Source organism: Muntiacus reevesi, chromosome 18, assembly GCF_963930625.1.
Source record: "Muntiacus reevesi chromosome 18, mMunRee1.1, whole genome shotgun sequence".
In the NCBI taxonomy this organism is placed as follows: domain Eukaryota; kingdom Metazoa; phylum Chordata; class Mammalia; order Artiodactyla; family Cervidae; genus Muntiacus; species Muntiacus reevesi.
In genome coordinates this window covers 18,356,955-18,375,717 of record NC_089266.1, presented here as the reverse complement: position 1 = coordinate 18,375,717, position 18,763 = coordinate 18,356,955, and the positions used below count along the sequence as shown (strand labels likewise).

The 18,763-nt window shown below is 51.3% G+C and overlaps 1 protein-coding gene across 1 annotated transcript; it reads right to left on the bottom strand.

Moving 5' to 3' along the window:
• Positions 1 to 3,216: 3,216 nt before the first annotated feature.
• Positions 3,217 to 16,313, bottom strand: ITGA2B (integrin subunit alpha 2b). The gene is made up of 30 exons (XM_065909701.1): positions 16,108 to 16,313; positions 14,563 to 14,684; positions 14,376 to 14,473; positions 14,101 to 14,269; positions 13,796 to 13,845; positions 13,673 to 13,718; positions 13,454 to 13,579; positions 13,040 to 13,087; positions 12,842 to 12,885; positions 12,661 to 12,714; positions 12,486 to 12,538; positions 12,065 to 12,276; positions 9,695 to 9,877; positions 9,404 to 9,449; positions 9,204 to 9,308; positions 9,061 to 9,116; positions 8,814 to 8,965; positions 8,531 to 8,656; positions 7,906 to 7,973; positions 7,557 to 7,704; positions 6,914 to 7,006; positions 6,594 to 6,673; positions 6,209 to 6,289; positions 5,988 to 6,084; positions 5,736 to 5,888; positions 5,518 to 5,634; positions 4,916 to 5,029; positions 4,606 to 4,707; positions 4,295 to 4,411; positions 3,217 to 3,513 (listed from the first exon to the last, which is right to left on the bottom strand). The coding sequence occupies exons 1-30, from the start codon at positions 16,293 to 16,295 to the stop codon at positions 3,457 to 3,459; spliced, it is 3,105 nt and encodes a 1,034-aa protein (XP_065765773.1). The 5' UTR covers positions 16,296 to 16,313; the 3' UTR covers positions 3,217 to 3,456.
• Positions 16,314 to 18,763: the final 2,450 nt, after the last annotated feature.

Sequence of the window (18,763 nt, the reverse complement as noted above, 5' to 3'; positions counted from 1 at the left end):
ACAGTTCAAAAGCATCAATTCTTTCACGCTCAGCTCTCTTTATGTTCCAACTCTCACATCCTTACATGACCACTGGAGAAACGACAGCTTTGACTAGACAGACCTTTGTTGGCAAAGTAATGTCTCTGCTTTTTAATATGCTGTCTAGTTTGGTCATAGCTATTCTTCCAAGGAGCAAGCATCTTTTAATTTCATGGCTGCAGTCACCATCTGCAGTGATTTTGGAGCCCCCCAAAATAAAGTCTCTCACTGTTTCCATTGTTTCCCCATCTATTTGCCATGAAGTAATGGGACTGGATGCCATGATCTTAGTTTTCTGAATGTTGAGTTTTAAAACAACTTTTTCACTCTCCTCTTTCACTTTCTTTTTTCTTTTTGTTTTGGTTTTTTTTTTTTTTTTTTTTTTTTGGTTTGTTTGTTTTTTACATTTCCCCCCCCTTTTTTTTGTTTTTATTTATTTATTTTTTTTGTTCCCTCTTTCACTTTCATCAAGAGGCTCTTATAGTTCTTTGCTTTCTGCCATAAAGGTGGTGTCATCTGCACATCTGAGGTTATTGATATTTCTCCCAGCCATCTTGACTCCAGCTTATGCTTCATTCAGTCAGGTATTTTGCATGATGTATTCTGCATATAAGTTAAATAAGCAGAGTGACAATATACAGCCTTGACATGCTCCTTTCCCAATTTGGAACCAGTCTATCATTCGATGTCCAGTTCTAACTGTTGCTTCTTGACCTGCATACAGATTTCTCAGGAGCCAGGTAAGGTAGACTGGTATTCCCATCTCTTGAAGAGATTTCTGCAGTTTGTTGTGATCCATACAGTCAAAGGCTTTGGCATAGTCAATAAGGCAGAAGTAGATGTTTTTCTGGAACTCTCTTGCTTTTTCGATGATCCAGCAGATGTTGGCAGTTTGATCTCTTGTTCCTCTGCCTTTTCTAAAGCCAACTTGAACATCTGGAAGTTCATGGTTCATGTACTGTTGAAGCCTGGCTTGGAGAATTTTGAGCATTACTTTACTAGCATGTCAGATGAGTGCAATTGTGTGGTAGTTTGAACATTCTTTGGCATTGTCTTTCTTTGGGATTGGGATGAAAACTGACCTTTTCCAATCTGTGGCCACTGCTGAGTTTTCCAAATTTGCTAGTATATTGAGTGCAGCACTTTCAGAGCATCATCTTTTACAATTTGAAATAGCTCAACTGGAATTCTATCACCTCCACTAGCTTTGTTCATAGTGATGCTTCCTGAAGCCCACTTGACTTCACACTCCAGGATGTTTGGTCTAGGTGAGTGATCACACCATTGTGGTTATCTGGTTCATGAAGATTTTTTTTTTTTTTTTTTGTACAGTTCTGTGTATTCTTGCCACTTCTGCTTAATATCTTCTGCTTCTGTTAGGTCCATACCATTTCTGTCCTTTATTGTACCCATCTTTGCATGAAATGTTCCCTTGGTATCTCTAATTTCCTTGAAGAGATCTCTAGTCTTTCCCATTCTATTGTTTTCCTCTATTTCTTTGCATTGATAACTGAGGATGGCTTTCTTATCCCTCCTTGCTATTTTTTTGAACTCTGAATTCAAATGGGTATCTATTTCCTTTTCTCCTTTGCTTTTAGCTTCTCTTCTTTTTTTTCAGCTATGTGTAAGGCCTCCTCAGACAACCATTTTGCTTTTTTGCATTTCTTTTTCTTGGGAATGGTCTTGATCACTACCTTCCATACAATGTCACAAACCTCCGTCCATCATTCTTCAGGCACTCTATCAGATCTAATCCCTTGAATCTCTTCATTCATCTCTCTGCTCATCTCATCACAGAGGCTTTCCCTGACCTCTTTCCCTAAAATGTCAGCCCTCTCCCAACACCACTTATTTGATCACTGTCTCCTTATCTTTATTTTGACCCCCACTGATCATACATTAGTTTGTTTGTTCTTCCCTCCTGGTTGAATGTAAGTTCCATGAGCTCAGGGACTTTGTTTTATCCCTTGCTCCATCCTAGCATTGGAACAGGACTAGGCACATGGTAGGTGCTCCATAAATATTAACTGAATTCATGAACCAACACATCTCTCAGGACTCCAGGAGGACCCCCCCACCCCCCACCACTGCTCACTGGCTCCAGCCTCCACGTGGGACAGTTGTGTTCCACCCCCAGCTCTCCTGTGAGCTCCCTGCCTGTGCCCTCATTTCAAACTGAAGATCCCTCCCCTTAGTGGGGAAGAAGGAACAGCAAGCAGCAGGGTAGCCAGAGAGCAATGCCTGCTCTTCTGTCCCTGCTGAAACTGCCTTCCTCAGACTGAGGGCTTACTCAGTCTCCCTCTGCCCCTTCTCACTCTGAACATCTTTTTTATTTTTTTAAAGATTTTTGGGGGGCCTGGCTTCCCTGGTGGTCTAGTGATTAAGAACCCCTCTGCCAGTGCAGGGGACATGGATTCCATCCCTGGTCAGGGAATATCCCACATGTCTGGAAGCAACTAAGCCTGTGTGCCACAACTACTGAAGCCCAGCTCACTGCAAGGAAAAGTAGTCCTGGCTCCCTGCAAATAGAAAGCCCATGTGTAGCAAGGAAGACCCAGAGCAGCCAAAAATAAAAAATAATAATAAATAAATGTTACAAAACATTTTTATATGGGCCATTTTTTTCTCTTTATAGAATTTTTTACAACATTGCTTCTGTTTTATGTTTTGATTTTTTGAACACGAGGCATGTGGGCTCTTAGCTCCCCCACCAGAAATCGAACCCACACGCCCTACATTGGAAGGTGAGTCTTAACCACTGACCACCAAGGAAATTCCTGAATATAGCTTTAAGGACCTTCTTTTATGAGAGTGGGGACAGCGTATTACTTCCCAACTCTTAATTCATCTTGGGGTTTATTTCCTCCAAAATAATGGAAAAAAATATTGTTTAAATTCACGCACCAGGGACTCAGCCTCCCTTTTCTGATGCATCCAACCCCCCTCTCACCCAACCATCCTGAGACACCCCATCCCCCTCCAGTCTCACTTGGAGGCTCTGCCATCCTTTTTCCCTTGTTCCACTCTCTAGCTCCTGATACTCTCCAAAGACAGTAATTTGCACCCTAACCCTGGCAGAGACCTCTCTGCTCACACTTCTTCCAGTCCTAGATTCCTCAGCCCAAACATCACCGCAGGCCCCTCTCCTCTTCTGACGCCCAAGAAGAGGCAGCATGCTGTGGAGTTGGGGTCCAAGTTCTTTATTAGGCAGCAGGAGAGGGGGTGACTCAGCTCTGATGGGAGGGAGAGGACATCAGGAGGCAGAGAGAGATGGTGACCCAAGTAGATGACTCAGGGTCCATCTGATCTCCATCTCCACTAGTAGAATGTCACCCTCCCAGCCTCGGGCAACCAGAGACGGGGAGGGGCACTCGTTGGAGAAGGGACACAACATCACACGCAGCCTTGCTGCCAGGACAGAGACGTGTGGGCTCATCACTCCTCTTCATCATCTTCTTCTAAGGGTGGACGATTCCGCTTGAAGAAGCCAACCTGGGGGGTGTGCAGGGGCCAGGGATGGGGTGTAAAGGTGATTTTTCAGCCCCACAGCAGCAATGGAGAATGTATGCTAGAAACCAGCCAGCCACGAGGTCCTCACCCTGGACCAACACAATCCTCACTATATGATCAAGTGGAGGCATTTCCCATTTAGAGATAATGCATGGAACAAAAAAAATTTTTTAACATATTGTTTTTCATTTCCTGAATTTTTCTTAAGTACTGATGATTATGTCTCTATATGACTCAAGCTTGTGATGGTATATATTTGATTATTATAAGTCTAATGTATGTTTTCCCTAAAAGCACTGTGGCTTTCTAGGGTTTGGATACTTGAGCGAGTTTGAGAACAGTGCAGGTGTTCTCCAGGGGCAGAGGAGGGAGTGACCCACCAGGGACACATCAGAGCAGGAGGGACAAAGCAGGGAGGAGGTGAAAATTCTCAGGGGTCAATGGATTCCAGAAGGCAAGACTCAGTCCCTGGGACTCCTGCTCTCAGGGGGAGCTGATCTAAAGGCCTTAGGATTAAAAAAAATAAATAAAGGCCTTAGGATTTCAGGTGCCACCTCTTCCAGGGACCTGTGCCCTGGAAGAGATCCTCTGGAGGGTGACATTATAATAGCAGAGATGGAAATCAGATGGACCCTGGGTCATCTGCTTGGGCCACCATCTCTCTCTGCCTCCCTGTGGCATTGCCTGCCCTCCTCACCTCTGAGCCCCACCACCTCACTTCCACACCCCCCCTCCCCCACCTCAACCTTGCTTCACGTCTCACCTTCCACATGGCCAGGATCAGGAATGTGAGCAGCAGCAGGCCGCCCAGCACGCCTACCAGCACCCACCACACTGGAATCTCTCTCTCCTCCAAGACCCGAAGCACCTGCGTCTGCACCTGAGGGGAGACCCGTGGGTCTCCTCAGTCACCGGGACACTTGCCTTTCCCAGAGACTCAGAGACTTGACCTGCGGCCAAGCCACCTATTTGTCCCACCTCTCAGATCCAGGCAGTCCTGGCTGGGCAGGGACTCAGGGGAAGACCAATGGGAGACCCGTGGAACCCTTTCTGCCACCATCCTTCCACACCCACCAGAACTTCCCCGCTGGGCAGGCTGAGGGCAGGTACGGAGTAGGGAAAGGAGGAGACGTTGAACCAAGCGTGCGACTGCAGCATAAACTGATCCAGGGGCCTCTGGATGGGGTGGAGGTGAAAGGCCTGTTGGTTGCAGGAGTCCCGGCCTCCGACTCCGCGGTAGGAAGATCCGCCCTGTCTGTCTGCTCCATATTAAACCCAGCCCTCATTCTCTCCCCGCCCCTAAAGCCCCGCCTCCACAAGCCCTGCCCCCAAGCACCTCAGGCCCCGCCTCTAGAAGGCCCCCCCCACCCGCCTCCCGGTTCACCTCTTGGAGGATGGGCAGCCACAGGAAGGCCAGCACCGTGACCATGACCCGCTGCCCGCGCTCCATCTCCTGCAGCTCACAGTGCACCACAGTACAGGGCGCCGAGTCGCAGCTCTGAGGGGACATGTCATTGGCCCCCAGCCCCTACTGACCCATCATCACCCCCATCATAGGACCCAAGTCAGAGGGGGCTGGGGGGGTCGAAGAGCTTGGGCCAGGCCCCCCTGTCGGGAAGGGCCTCAGATTCAAGCTTGGGACGTTATCTTTGAATGGGATTGCTCACACTGTCCCAAAGATACAGGGAAAGGGCAGGAAGAAGTGGGTCAATTGTACAGAGTTCAGTACTAAGCCTTATTGTAACCCTGCTTTGGAATTTGTTCATTTTCTTTAATGTACTGGATACCTTGAAACATACAAGTGCCCCCCCCACCCTCACCCCAGACACAAGACGAGCACAATCCTTCATCTTCACCTGGAGGTCCCTGTGAGACCAAGGTGACCCACATGAGGTCCCCACCACACCCTTCTCTTTCCCTGCCTCCCATCCCCTCTGGCTCTGGGCCCCAGGACAGCCCCAGCTGGAGACCACAGAGCCTGCTCACCACCAAGATTGGGTCTTGGAGCCTTGAGGGCTGCTTCTCCTCCGGCAGGACGGCCTGTCTGCGATCCCGCTTGTGATGGGCCGGGGAAGGGCTGGGGGTGGGCTGCCTCCATTCCAGCTGAGGAGGCAAAGAGGCCCTCAGGTCTCATGCTCTGCCCACCTGTCAGCCCTCCCACAGGGGCCCTGGTTGATGGGCTAGGGATTCACACGGGCTGTCACCTGGTGGGGGTTGGGAGACGGCTCTGAGACGCACTGAAGGCCTCCCTGTGGCTGAATATCCAGGATGTAGAGCAGGTCTGAGGACTGGGACTGGCTGGGGAGGTAGAGGTTGAGGCGGAGGCCACTTACAGCACCAGGGCCATTGTTGTGGAGCTGGCGGGGCGGTGATCGCAAGATGTTACGAGGCTCAGCACCAAGACCAGCTCCGGGGACCCTCCCACCCCAGCCTGGAGCCCGGAGACTCCTTCCTACCTCGTAGGTGTGCTCCACTTTGGGGCCCCAGCCGTCAGAGCTGTTCTGCCCACTGCCTTCTTCTGCAGCCACCACCAGGGAGGCTGGAAAGGAATTCCTGCAGGGGCCCGAGACCCCCAGAGTGAGCCTGATCCCCTGACTTGCCTGTGGGGGTTTGCCCAGGACCCCCTGAGCCTCAGGGCTGTGCCTGCCAACTCCCTTCTGCCTCCTTGGGCTCTCACCCTCTCAATTCCACGTGGGCCGCTGCCCGGACTGGCACATCCAGCTCCACCATCTCACTATTTGGATTCTGGCTGTTCTTGCTGTAGGAAGGGGGCCGAGGAGAAACAGATCAGGACACCAGCCCAGTGAACATCAGGACTCTCAGGGCAGGGGGCAGGGGAGAGGGGGCAGAATATCAGAGGGCTCAGGAAGAGCTAACTCCACAAACAGCATGCCACACTAAAGTTAGTTCCTCTAGGGCTCCAAAACTCAGAAACAAGTCTCTGAGGAAACAGGGAAGTCTAAAGAGCATGCCTCCCAGAGAACCCTTCTGTGTGGTGGGCATCTGAGGGTCTCTGTGTGGGGATCAGACAGGGGGAGGGAGTGCCCCCCAGTCTAGTATACCTCCTGATCTGCAGCAGGAAGGACACCTGCTCCCCAGCCTCTTCCAGCTTCCCCACGCTCACCCACATCATGACTTCTGTCTGAGACACGGGGAGGACCAGAATCACTCTGAATGTGACACCCACTCTGAATGTGGCCGCCAGTCCTCGTCCTGAAGACCACTCAAAGAGGGAGTCACTCACCGAAGACCACACAGCCAGGGAGTGAGAGGACAAGGATTCCAGTCTGGAGCCATCTGACTTCAAACCCAGCTCCCGAAACCCAGCTGTCTGTGAACCCCTGGTAGAGTAGATCCAGCACCTAAGACTTAGTGGCCTCACCTGGGCGTTACTCTTCATGGGGTTTCCCAGCTCACACAGCACCACCTTGGTCTCATTCTCCTTCTTCTGGTTACAGATGAGCCTCTCAAAGCCCTTCGGAGAAGCAGTCCCGAGGAAGAAGATGGTTACACAGCATCCCTTCTATATTTAAGCTCCCTTGGAAAGTCAGGGTGGGGAGGATTCCAGGGTGGAATGGAGGATTTCAAGGGGAGGTGGAGTTCAAGGACTGTCACATTCCTGTTTATGTATTACTGTAGCATCTTATTCTTTTTAATGATTTTTAAAAAATGAAAACCACAAAACAACACATGGAGGGTAACTCCATTGTTATAAACTGCATCAGTAAAATAAAAAAATATACACCTATGTAAGTATCCATGTCAAGGAAAAAGAACGCAAGGAAATCCAAATTTAACAGAAATCTAAAACCAAATGTAAATGGTGGCTCCTATTATTTCCTGATTTTATATACAAGTTCTTGCATGGTATGCCATTAGTAAATATTCCTCTTCCAAATTAGAGGGGAAAAAAAAATCACAGCTCTTGAAGGAAAGCATAGAGAAATGGGAACTCTTAGGTGGGAGATGAGAATCAAGGCTCCTGTACTTCCCAGGTCCCCATCGATGCCCGGGTTGGGGCTCACCTCCATGCTGCTGACAGCCCGCATGTAGTGGGCGCCTGGGGGCAGGTACACGGCCAGCTCGGCCTCGTAGGCTCCCTCACCCTCATTGGCTGCATCCATTTGCAGCTCCAGCACGTTGTCGGCTCCAATTAGGAGTGGGGAGCCCTTCCTGTGGCAGTTGAGAAGGGAGTAAAGCCAAGGAGGCCGGGTCCAAGCCCAGGGTCTGGGATGAGGAGACGGGCTGAGGCCAGAGTATCAGGATCCAGGTGGGGAGGGGCTGTCGTCAGGGTAGACAGGGCGAGGTGGGAGGGCAGTGGGTGGTGTTGGGGGGCAGTGGGCGGTGTGGGGGGGCAGTGGGCAGTCTTCTCACACGCTGGCAGTGAGCTGCAACTGTGGCACACACAGGTCATCGTCCCCACAGTCCAGAATGATGCGGGTCTAGAGGGGACACGTCATGTAGGTGGGTAGGTTTGGGGGTCACAGTGGGTTTGGGGAATTAGAAGGTCTGAGAAGAAAAAGAAGGTTGGTGATGATATCAGAGCTTTGGGGTTTGCCTCAGGGTTTGGGATGATGTCAGGGCTTTGATGATGCAAGGAAATCCATCAAATGTTAACAAAGTTTCCTGTTAATGTGTATTTCCAGATTTTATAATTCAGTTCTTGAATTGGATACCATCAGCAAATATTCCTCTTTCAAATTAAGAGGAAAAAAAATCACGGCTCTTAAACGAAAGCGTGGAGAAGTGGAAGCTCTCAGGTGGGAGATGAGCAGGTAGACATCACAGTTTAAATGAGAGTTTAGAGGTGATGTCAACATCTGAGATTTGTATGAGGGTTTGGGGGGATTGAGATTTGGCAGTTTTCATTAGGGTTTAGAGTAAACATTAGAGATTAGAGGTGACATCCAGGTTTGGATGTCTATTTGGACACTAGCCTAAACCTTGACAATCTTGCAGGGGTCCTCCCCCTCCCCTGCCTGCACCTGCCCACCCCTACCTGTTCCTGGATGTGGGTGTCTCCGTGCAGCACGAGAGCAGGCGCTCCTCCATCCTTCTCGGGCGGCAGGGACACATTAAAGCTGAGCATGATAGGACTTAGCTTGTCCCGGAAGTCGGCCTCATCCTAGGGAAGGGGGCAAGAGATGGGCCGTCCTGCTACCACGTACCCTACCTAACTTGTGTGTCCCGCTGACCACCCCTGCAGCGCCCGGCCCCATGCCCCGAGGCTAGATTAACAGGCTCTGCATACCCAGCCCTGCCCACCCCCAGCCTGGGCATACTCGGAGGAAGGCTGTGGCGTTGTAGCAGATGCGGCTGTGTCTGCCTCTCAGTTCCAGGTCCCAGATGGTGCCCGCCTGCTGAGAGTCCAACAGTAGGACCCGCCGGCCCTGGCGGGGCTTCTGCCGGTCCAGCTGCAGCTCAGCCTTCAGGTCTGACCCAGGCAAGCAGGGTGCATCAGAGTCTCCCGGGCCAGCCTCTAGGGGAGCCCAGGCCCACTTGCCTCCTGTTCCCCAGGGTGCCACTCACGCAGCTTCTCGGGAATGTTGTGCCCACTGGCTCCCACACACATCTGGATGTTAAAGCTACAGAGAGATGAATGGGGCTCAGGGGCTAGGGTCGCCCGGCTGAGGTCCCAGATCCTGCCTGGCCCATACCCTCTGTTTCCTCACCAGCTCACTGGGGTCTTGGTCTGGGACAGGACACAAGTCTTCACGGCAGGGTTTAGTGAATCTTGCACCATCAGCTGGACAGTGACCATCACCACTGGCTGAGCCCTGGTGGGAATTGGGAGGCTTGCTGGGTGGCCCCTCCTGACTAGTCTCTGATGGGGTGGGTTCTTCCCCATCCTGTCCCTGGAGCCAGCGCTCACCTGTATACCACGACCTTGCTGGCCCTGTAAGCTCCCACAAGCAGGTCTATAGATATTGTGAGAAGGAGGGGTGGTGTCAGAATTGTTAATTAGAGACTTACGGGGTCTTCATCTCATTTTCTCAGGGGTTTCCCACACTACCTTCCCCATAGGAGGTTTGATCTGGCCCCCCACCCCACAGAGTTCTCAGCGGGGCACCAGGTCAGGGTCAAGCCCCTTGCTGTGTCTCTCAGTATCTCCAGCTAATGCCCAAGGCCCCTTCCTGTCTAGCTGGAGGCAGTCCAGGGGCACCTGGGTATCCGTTGTCATCGATATCTGTGGCACCTCGAAGGGAGAAGCCAAAGCCAGAGCCTGTGGGGAAGGGGCTGTCCAGGACCTGGGAGGGGGATGGGTTAAGCCCCTCACTCTGACCCAGGTACACCAACACTTGGCCTTGACCGCTGGGACCCCCGTAGGGGGCGGCTACTGCAACATCTGGAAAGAACAACAGAAAGGGAGTGGCTATCTCTTATCCAGTCGCTCCAGGCCCTATAACACTTCCCTGAGCTCCTTCTCTGGGCAGACCCCAGGGGAGCAGGAGAGGAATGCAGAGGTCCCGGCAAGGAAGCATCTGCCCCACTCTCCAGGAGTTTACAATTGGATGGGAGGAAGACCCATCAAGTCAGATTATTGTAAAAACAGTCTAACAGCCCTCACTATCTATTGAGGACAATATATTGTCATGATTTCTTTTAATCCTGAAAGCTAGGCATTATTATTCCCACTTTAAAGGAGAAAATAGAGTCCCAGAAGATTAAGTAACCAAGACCTGCTAAATATTTGCCCCTTCAGCTGGGGCATTCCACTCCCACCATGTAAACCCAGGGTCACACCATGGGCTTGTCATCACTCATAACTTTAATGACCAGTCTTGAAAATGTAGTCATCATTAATAACAATCATTAATAATCTTATTAACCTGTAAGAATTCTTTGCATGTGATGGCAATTAAGATCTTTGATATATATGTTGTAACTGTCTTTCCCTTGCCTTCTGACTTCATGGTATGTTTTCTGTGCAGTTTTTTTCTTTTAAAGATGTACTGACTTTTCTGATACAGGCTCAGAACACAGTCTCACCCAGTCACCTGATCTTTGGCTTCCCCATCTCTCCACCTATTTTCTAAACATTTGATTACCCTCGCCATATCCTCAGCCATCCCGCCCCATTGCCCATCCTAGCCAGACCCTGCCACATTGGGCACTGTGAATTCCTGACCTCCAGTCATCACCAGGGGCCTCAGTGTATGCCTAGCAGTCCCTCAGGGTTTTCTGCTCAGTACCTATTTCAAACCTTCTCCATTCAATCAAGCTCCCCACCTGTCACTTCCTTCACAAAGAGAAGCAACCAAACTGTTGTGCTTTTTGCTCTTCTCCCCTCTTGACCCTAGAATAGTGTCCCTCCTACACTTGCCACTAGCCTGAGCATTCCAGCCCTGCATCTCTCAGGCATTGCAGGGACCCACTTCCAGCTCACTCCCTGCCCCTATTTCCCCACAAGATCATTTTCCTCCACATTCCACCTACTACATAGTCTTTACAATTAAAATAGCCTTCCTTTAATCCTCATCTCCTTTCAGTAATCACCTTTCTCTTTCTCCTTTCACAAACTGATAGAAAAAGCAGTCTACTCTGGCTGCCATCAATTCTTCACTTTCATTCATACCTTGCACCATGACATTCTGGCTTTGGTCCCTAGCTAGCCCTGAATTGGTTCTTGTCACTGTCACCAATGACTTCCTTCTTGCTAAAGCCCAGGAATACTTACTTCTTCAGCCCCATCTAATTGTACCTTTCAGCAGCATCTGGAGCCACCGACCCAGCTTCCTTCTGCTTCCAGCACTCTTCCTTTGAGTTCTGGGCCATCAGATCTCCTAGTTTCCCTCCTACCCCTCTGAACATCCCTCTGTCTCCTTTCTAGACTCACTTTTTCTGGGAGTCCCCTAAATGCTCTTGTTCCCCAGGGCTCTCTCCTGGGTCTCTTCCCACTCTGCAAGCTCCCAGGACCTCATCGACCCTCCCCAAGCCCCTATCTCCCATTCAGACCTCTCTGCTGGAAATGGGGGAAGTCACACCCAACTGTTCCCTGGATATGTCTGCCTAAGGCTCCCAAGCCTTTCATGATCAAACAAGTCCAGGGAATTCTCTGGCGGTCCACTGGTTAGGACTCTGTACTTTCACTGCCAGGGGTATAGGGTTCGATCCCTGATTGGGGAACTAAGATCTAGCAAGTTGTGCGGCGTGGCCAAAAAAAGAAAAAGAAAAAGATCAAATGAGAGCAGAGCTGATCTGCTGATCTCCCTCCAGGCCTGTGGCAAGACTTGAGTTTCAGGCAGTGAAGGGCACCACCACCCACCCAACTCCTCTCTCTTAGCCCCACCTCCAGTCACCCATCAAGTTCTAATAATCTAAGTAATAACTATCTAGAAATCACCCTCATCTCTAACTCTGCTGCCAAAGCCCACACCCCAGTGGTCACTATCTCTTGCCTGGACTAATGCAAACAAATCCCGACTGGTCTCCTTTAACTGTCTCCTGCTCAAAGCCCTTCCTGGCTCCCGCTACCCTCAGGTCAAATCCACGATCTTTGTCATGGCTATAAACCCCTTCTCTCTTGCCTTACCATTGTAGCCATCCCGGTTGAGGTCACCCAGAGGTGCGATGGCTGAGCCAAATCGCCCATAGAGCTGTGTGCCAGTCAGTAGGAGGTTGGGGGCCCCCAGCATTCGGGCGCCTCGAGTCTGCAGGAACAAGTACACACGCCCCACCTCGGCCAGCTTGCGGTCAGCACGGCTCTCCATGTACAGTGGTGCGCCCACCAAGAGGTCATGCCTCCTGCAGGCCCAACGGGCGGTTATGTGGGGATGGGTTAGGGGGATGCTGTGGGCCTGAGCCCAGGCTTACCCATCCTTGCCCTCCCGCTCCCCTCGGTGGTCACGTGTGAGTGAGGGCTGGGAAAGGAAGAGACCAGAGACCGAGGGCAGTCATCACCTCTGGTAATTTGGGACCCAAGTGGGTAGGGGTGGGGGTGCCTGGCTTCTCACCCATCCCCATTGACGTCAGTGATGGCCACTGAGTGCCCAAAGTACGAAGCCATCTGCAGGAAATGGGGCACACCTTAATTTCAGTCCTCATACTCACACTTCCATCCCACCATGTCTCGCGGAATATTCCAGGGTCTCAATTCTCTGGCATTGGCCACCCCCACCTGATCCTCACCTGCTCTCCATGCAGCCGGTGCAGCGTCCGGTGGTAGGAGTCCAAAATTTCCACCTGCTCAGAAAACATACAGGAGCATGTCACAGTTGAGCCCACCGCAGAAGGGCAGGAAGTTTGGGGGGGTGGGGCGCGGTTCAGGCTGAAGAGTGAAATCAGTGAGGGGTGGACAGAGGGCACTCACCGCTCCCAGGGTCCAACTCCAGGTGGGGGCACCGAAGACATACTCTGGGGAGAGCCGGACCCAGAAAGTGAGGTCTCTGGAACCCCCACCTGCTTCCCCCCCTCCGTTCCGCATCCCAGGGAGATTTCAATGCGGGTCTTGGAAGTGCTCTTTTCCGGGCAGGACTCCCCAAACCCCACCCCTAAGTGAATTTCTTGCCTGTAGTTTTGGGATTTCCGTCGAACTCGCCCACGGCCACCGAGTACCCTGAAGGCACAGTGAGAATTAGTCCTTCCGGGAGGGTGAAGTAGGGAAGGGGCCTGAGTAAGAGGGGACTCAGAAACCACCCAGTTCAAACTCTGCATTGCGAAGCCGGGGAAATCGAGGCCCCCGAGAGGACAAGACATGCCCGAGGCCACGGAGCGAATTCAGTGCGAGAAGTCGACGTGCTCGCCTTTGGGAGCTGGGCGGTCTGCAGAGGGTAGGGAGAGGGAGCTGCTTGAGCAGACTGGGGGCGCCTTAGTCCTGGGGCTGGCCAGCCAGAGTTGACAATGGGGCGTTCCGGCAGGGGTAGGGCCGGGCCAGCGGTGCCACTTGAGTGCTGGGAAGCCTCGAAGGGAGGTGCCACGTTACCCCGGTAGCCGTCGTAGTACTGTAAGTGACTGTGGTCGTGGGTGAACTGGGTGCGCACGTGCCACAAGAGGGTGCCCGGGCGGTAACTCGAGATGATATCGGCGATTGGAGCCCGCGCCAGGAGACCTAGGGCGCGTGGGACAGTTGGTGTGGGCGCCCAGGAGTCTGGGGTCTGCCCGGGTCGAGAGAAGGGTGGGAGGTGTATGGATGGGCACGTACCTACGAAATAGTAGCCTCCAGGAGCCCCAAGCACCAGCTCCCCAGCCTGAAATAGAAGCTCGGGAGGTGAGAGGGGGTCCTATTTGGGGGGCCACCCCCACGCCGTTTATGCTCCCTACTCGCCTGTGTGACTACTGAGCTGAAGCCGGCTTCGCAGTAACGCTTGTCTTCACCTAGAGGAGGCAAAATGGAAGGGTCAGCGAAGAAGCCTGCTTTGGGGGTGGGGCGGGGCCACAGGATAATACGGGGGCGTGGTTTAGTATCGACATCCAGTGGGCAGGACGCGGGGGCGGGGTCAAGAACTGGGCCATCTGGGAGACCCCAGACTGCAAGCAGGATTTGGGAAAGCTGGAGGCCAAGAGAGATTGGGTGGAGGGCGGGGCTAATGGATAACGGCTGCGAGTGGGAGGAGCCAAAACGGAGCTCACTGAAATTATTTCTCTTGTAAAATTGGCTCATTTTGTTGTCCCGGCAGGGCGAGTACTCTGTGCGGTCGCCGTTTTGGAGCTGAGCCACGAAGCAGCCACCTACGGGCGTCTTCTGAGCCTCTTCCTCGTTCCTATCTAGGACGTTCCAGTGCTGCCAGGGGGCGCAGGCCTGAAGCAGAGCCACAGGAGAATGGGGAAGGGGCGGGACTCGGGTTCCTCCCTCCACGTGTCCCCGCCCTCCGTCTGCTCCCAGATCCCGGTCCGGTAGCGCCCACCACAATGCTGTCTCTCCAACTAACGACCGACGCCCCGAGTCCTTGCCCGGCCTTGAAGGTTTGGAAAGTCTGGGTGCCTATGCTTCGCGTTTCATCATCTGGAGGGCAGAAGAAGGAGTAGGATGCTGAAGCCCGGCTGTCCGCTCTCCTCGTAGCCCCTCCCTTTCTCTTCTTCTGATAGACTCACTGAGGTCGAAGGGCAGCGAGCTGCACTGGCCGCCCTCGGCCTTCCAGGGGCACAGAAAAACGCCGCCGGTCTCCTCCTCGCTGCGGCCCAGGGTCCGTGGGGCGCCCACCACGACGAACACACTGCATAAGAAAGCTGGGTGAGCGCTCCGTGTATTCGGGGGTACCTCGTGCCCCAGTGCTTGTGGTGGGAGCACTCCTCCTCGGAAGGGCGGTGTGCCTTGAGGGTCACTGGATCATCTTTTCTCAGTGAGACGACACAGGCCATAGAGGCCAACCTTTTCATTTTATGGCCAGTGAAACTGACTCCCAGCGAGGAGAGTCACATGCCCATCAGTAACCGAGGGAATTAAGGATAAAACAGAATATAACCATTAGGTTTGATTTGAACACGAGGGGTTTGATAGCCTTGCTAAAAGAGACCTAAACTCTGTACACAGTCTACATTCCCCAACACTTGCCACGAAGAGCCATGCACCGTAATCCTGTCTGAACTGTCATCAGATCTCTTTCTGAGAACCAATTTTAACCAGGAAATATTAGGCTAGTGGGCACCTCTAAAGTGGGTGGTGGGGTGCTGACATTTCTAAGGACTCTAGTAGATCTAAATTCAGTGCTGTCAGAAGTAAATGAAATAAATGCATGAGAAACATTTATGCCAGTGCCAGCCAAATAATACATAATGAGGGCTCCAAAAATGCTGTAATTTTTTTTATCTTTTTAGTTTGCAGGATGTTTACCAAGTAGTGCCCATGAGACCAGTATCTGTGAAAAGGAGGAGAAAGAAGCAGGAGCAGGCAGGAGGCATTGAGTTGAGATTCAGACCGAATAACAGCCATGGGTCAATGTCCTGGGGACTTTGGAGTTAGAAAGACCCTCAGAACTGTCTGGAGTTGAGAAGAGAGAGTCAGACCCTTAACCTCTCCCCTCCCTCCGCACTCCTCATTGACTAGTCATTGTTCCTGGGCCACATTTGGAAGTGGGGGAGCTTTGAGGGAGGTGGCCCTCTTCAGCAGAGGCAACTCCCCAAGGTGCTGATACCCTGAAGCTGGACTTTAGTGTCCATCTCAATAAGGAAATAGCTCAGGGTTGTTCCTATAGAGAGAGAGAGTCAGGACTCTAATTTTAGCAGTCTGATTGCAGCTGATCAATCCCAACCAATAATGCTCTATTGCCTCTTTTCAAATATCAATCATTTTGCTGGGTTGAGGGGATTGGAATAGAAAAGCAAAGTGGGAGTAGATAGACAATTTCACAGTTCTGCAGGTCAACTTAAGACCTGTGCTCCTTTCTGTATTTCAAGGGGATAAGGGTGGAGTGGGTCATAAAACTGACCCTTGAGGAAAAAATAAGGCATCAACATGGGTCTCCCCTTTGTCTTTGCTCTGCCCAGCTCCCCACTGGTGCCTCTAGCTGACACCCCAGTATTCCTAACAAGAATTCAGCCCAAATAGACCCTGGAAATCACTTTGCTCAACCTCTATCACAAATGGGGAACTCAAGACCCACAGAAGCAGTGATGGTGGGGGAGTTTCCCAGGGCTCACCTCCCATTGCTCTTCTTGTAGAAGTCCAGTGAAAACCCAAAGTGGCTGCCATTAGGGCCTGTGTAGACAGTGAGCTGCACTGGGTCCAGGTTCAAGGCCCAGGTTGGAGGCACAGCACCAGGTCCCAAGAGCAGCTGCACCCACTCCAGAAGCCAGAGGACACAAAGTAGACACAGAGCTCTGGCCATCGTCCTTCTCCCACAGCCTCCTAGGCACTAATGGGTTAGTGGCTTCCTCTTTCAGTTCCACCACAGGAAGTCTTTTCTTATCAAGCTGAAACCGACTTGCTGAGCAGTACGCAGAGTCCTGGGCCATATGGTTTCTAGGGTTGCTGGGAAGAGAGTAAGTCTACCCTGGGGGTGGATGCTCATGACTGAAAGTCAATTCTTCCCTTTTCTTGAACATATTTTATCATCAAGTCCTGCTGGTTCTGCTCTTCAACAATGTCTCTTGAATCTTCATTCCATTTCTCCTACCATCATGCTAGTCTAAACCACCATTGCTTCCTGCTTGGGATAGTGCAACACGCCTCCACTCTAGCCCAGTTCTGTAGGTCCTCCTACCCCCACACAGTTCCCTGCGCTGCCAAGGCACACTGACTTGGTCAGAAGTGGGGGAAGGCGTGAGGAAGGTCCTGGCCCCTGATAAGACCTGAGGCTGCTGTATCCTTAAAAGGATAAGGCACTTATCCACTTCCTCCTTCTAGGACCTTTGGCAGCTTCACTCAGTCATACTGGCACAACAGCTTCCTCACTCATCCTTCATCTGGGGCCAAGTCTTAATGTGGCCACAGCAATGTAGCCAGTGCTGGGGGAGGGGTGGTGAATGGATCCTGGCTGAAGGGAGGAGATGGGGGTAAAGTGGAGTCATCCCAGGGTGTTCTGGCTCACAGGCTCTGAGATTTGCACCAGCTGTTCAGGTGAAGGCAGGTCTAACTCCTCCTTGGGTGACAGAGCTCTTGTTCTATCACTAAGACTTGATTCTAGTGGGGTCATTACCTAGGGGATGCCTCCCTCAATTCCTCGGGCTGGCACTCTCGGGTTAACACACAAGGGTGCAGCACTGATCACACTGCTTAGTCATGGTCTGTTCATTGGATTTTGTCCACGGGTCCCTTGAGAATGAGGTTCCTTTCTGGTGCCCCAGGACCTTGCCAAGAGCCCAGCATACATACTGTAGGCATTGCTGACAGACTGAATAGCAGCAGGCACTGAGGATTGGAAGATGCAAATGCAGGCTCACACAGTGAAAAGAAAAGGAATAGTTTTGAGCAGAAAGGGCAGTTTTTAAACGGATGTTCAGAGGAAGAGGAGTGCCAAGCCAAGTCTTACTGGCGCTGCATTGTCTTCCCAAAAAAGCAGGTTGTCAGGAAGGAAATTTAAGAGATCTGGTGGGGTAAAGAACATAGTCACATTGCTTTTGCTCATATTTTCTTTTAAAATATTTAATTTATTTGGCTGTGATGGGTCTTAGTTGCATCATCTGGGATCTTTCCTTGCGGTGCACGGATTCTGTAGTTGCGGTGTGGGAACTGGAACTGTTGCTCTTTGGCGTGTGGGATCTTAAGTTTTCCAACCAGGGATCGAACCCAAGTTCTCTGCATTGCAAGGCGGATTCCACTGGACTACCAGGGCTGTTACATTTTCTGATCAAACATAACCATCATCTCATCCTGCCCAACTCCCCCAGGCTATTCTGGCATCCCTTCAGCACTACCTTTGTCCTCATAATTTACCTCCTCAAAACTCACACAGCTCAAGATCCTATCCCTTTCTAGGTTAGAAGCACCTTGAACTTTAGCCTGGGCCTTCTTCACTGCTGAATTCCCAGTGCAGCTCACGGCAGGCATGAATACTTAGTCCTGTACTTAACCTTCCACCCTCCCCCTGTCCTCAACTGAGTAGAACTGTATTACTGGTGTACCCTGTGTAGCCCCAAATTAACTCACACTTCACCAAGGTTTTTAATAAATTCTCATTCTGTTCAAGGCATTGAGTGGTAAGAGATACAAAGACAATTGTCAAGGGTCCTTAAAAAACTTAGTCCTGAGAGAGTTAAGACATGACATGAACACATATAACTGCAGCAGGATAGTAAATGCCTTGGAAAAGGTAGGGTTGATGCCTAGCTGAAGTCATTTATATTATCAGCTTCTTCATAACACCCCCATGAATTAGCTACTATTATGTCCATTTTGGGCTTCCCTGGTGGCTCAGAGTTTAAAGCATCTGTCTGCAATGCGGGAGACCTGGGTTCAATCCCTGGGTTGGGAAGATCCCCTGGAGAAGGAAATGGCAACCCACTCCAGTATTCTTGCCTGGAGAATTCCATGGACAGAGAAGCCTGGTGGGCTACAGTCCGTGGGGTTGCAAAGAGTCGGACACGATTGAGCAACTTCACTTATGTCCATTTTAAAAATGCTAAAACTGTGGCACAGAGTTTTAGGTAAATAGTCCAAGTGTACACAGAGTGGCAAAAGCTATGTATCAAACACATTTGTGCTTGAATTCATGTTCTTAACCATATTGCCTTTTGTCAGAGAATGAAGGGGTTTTTCAACACAGGAAGTAACAGAGAGCAGAACACAGAGGTCAGTTATAGAGAAAGGTAAGTAGTCAACACAGGTGAGGGCCAGGGCATGAGGGTGGAATGCAGG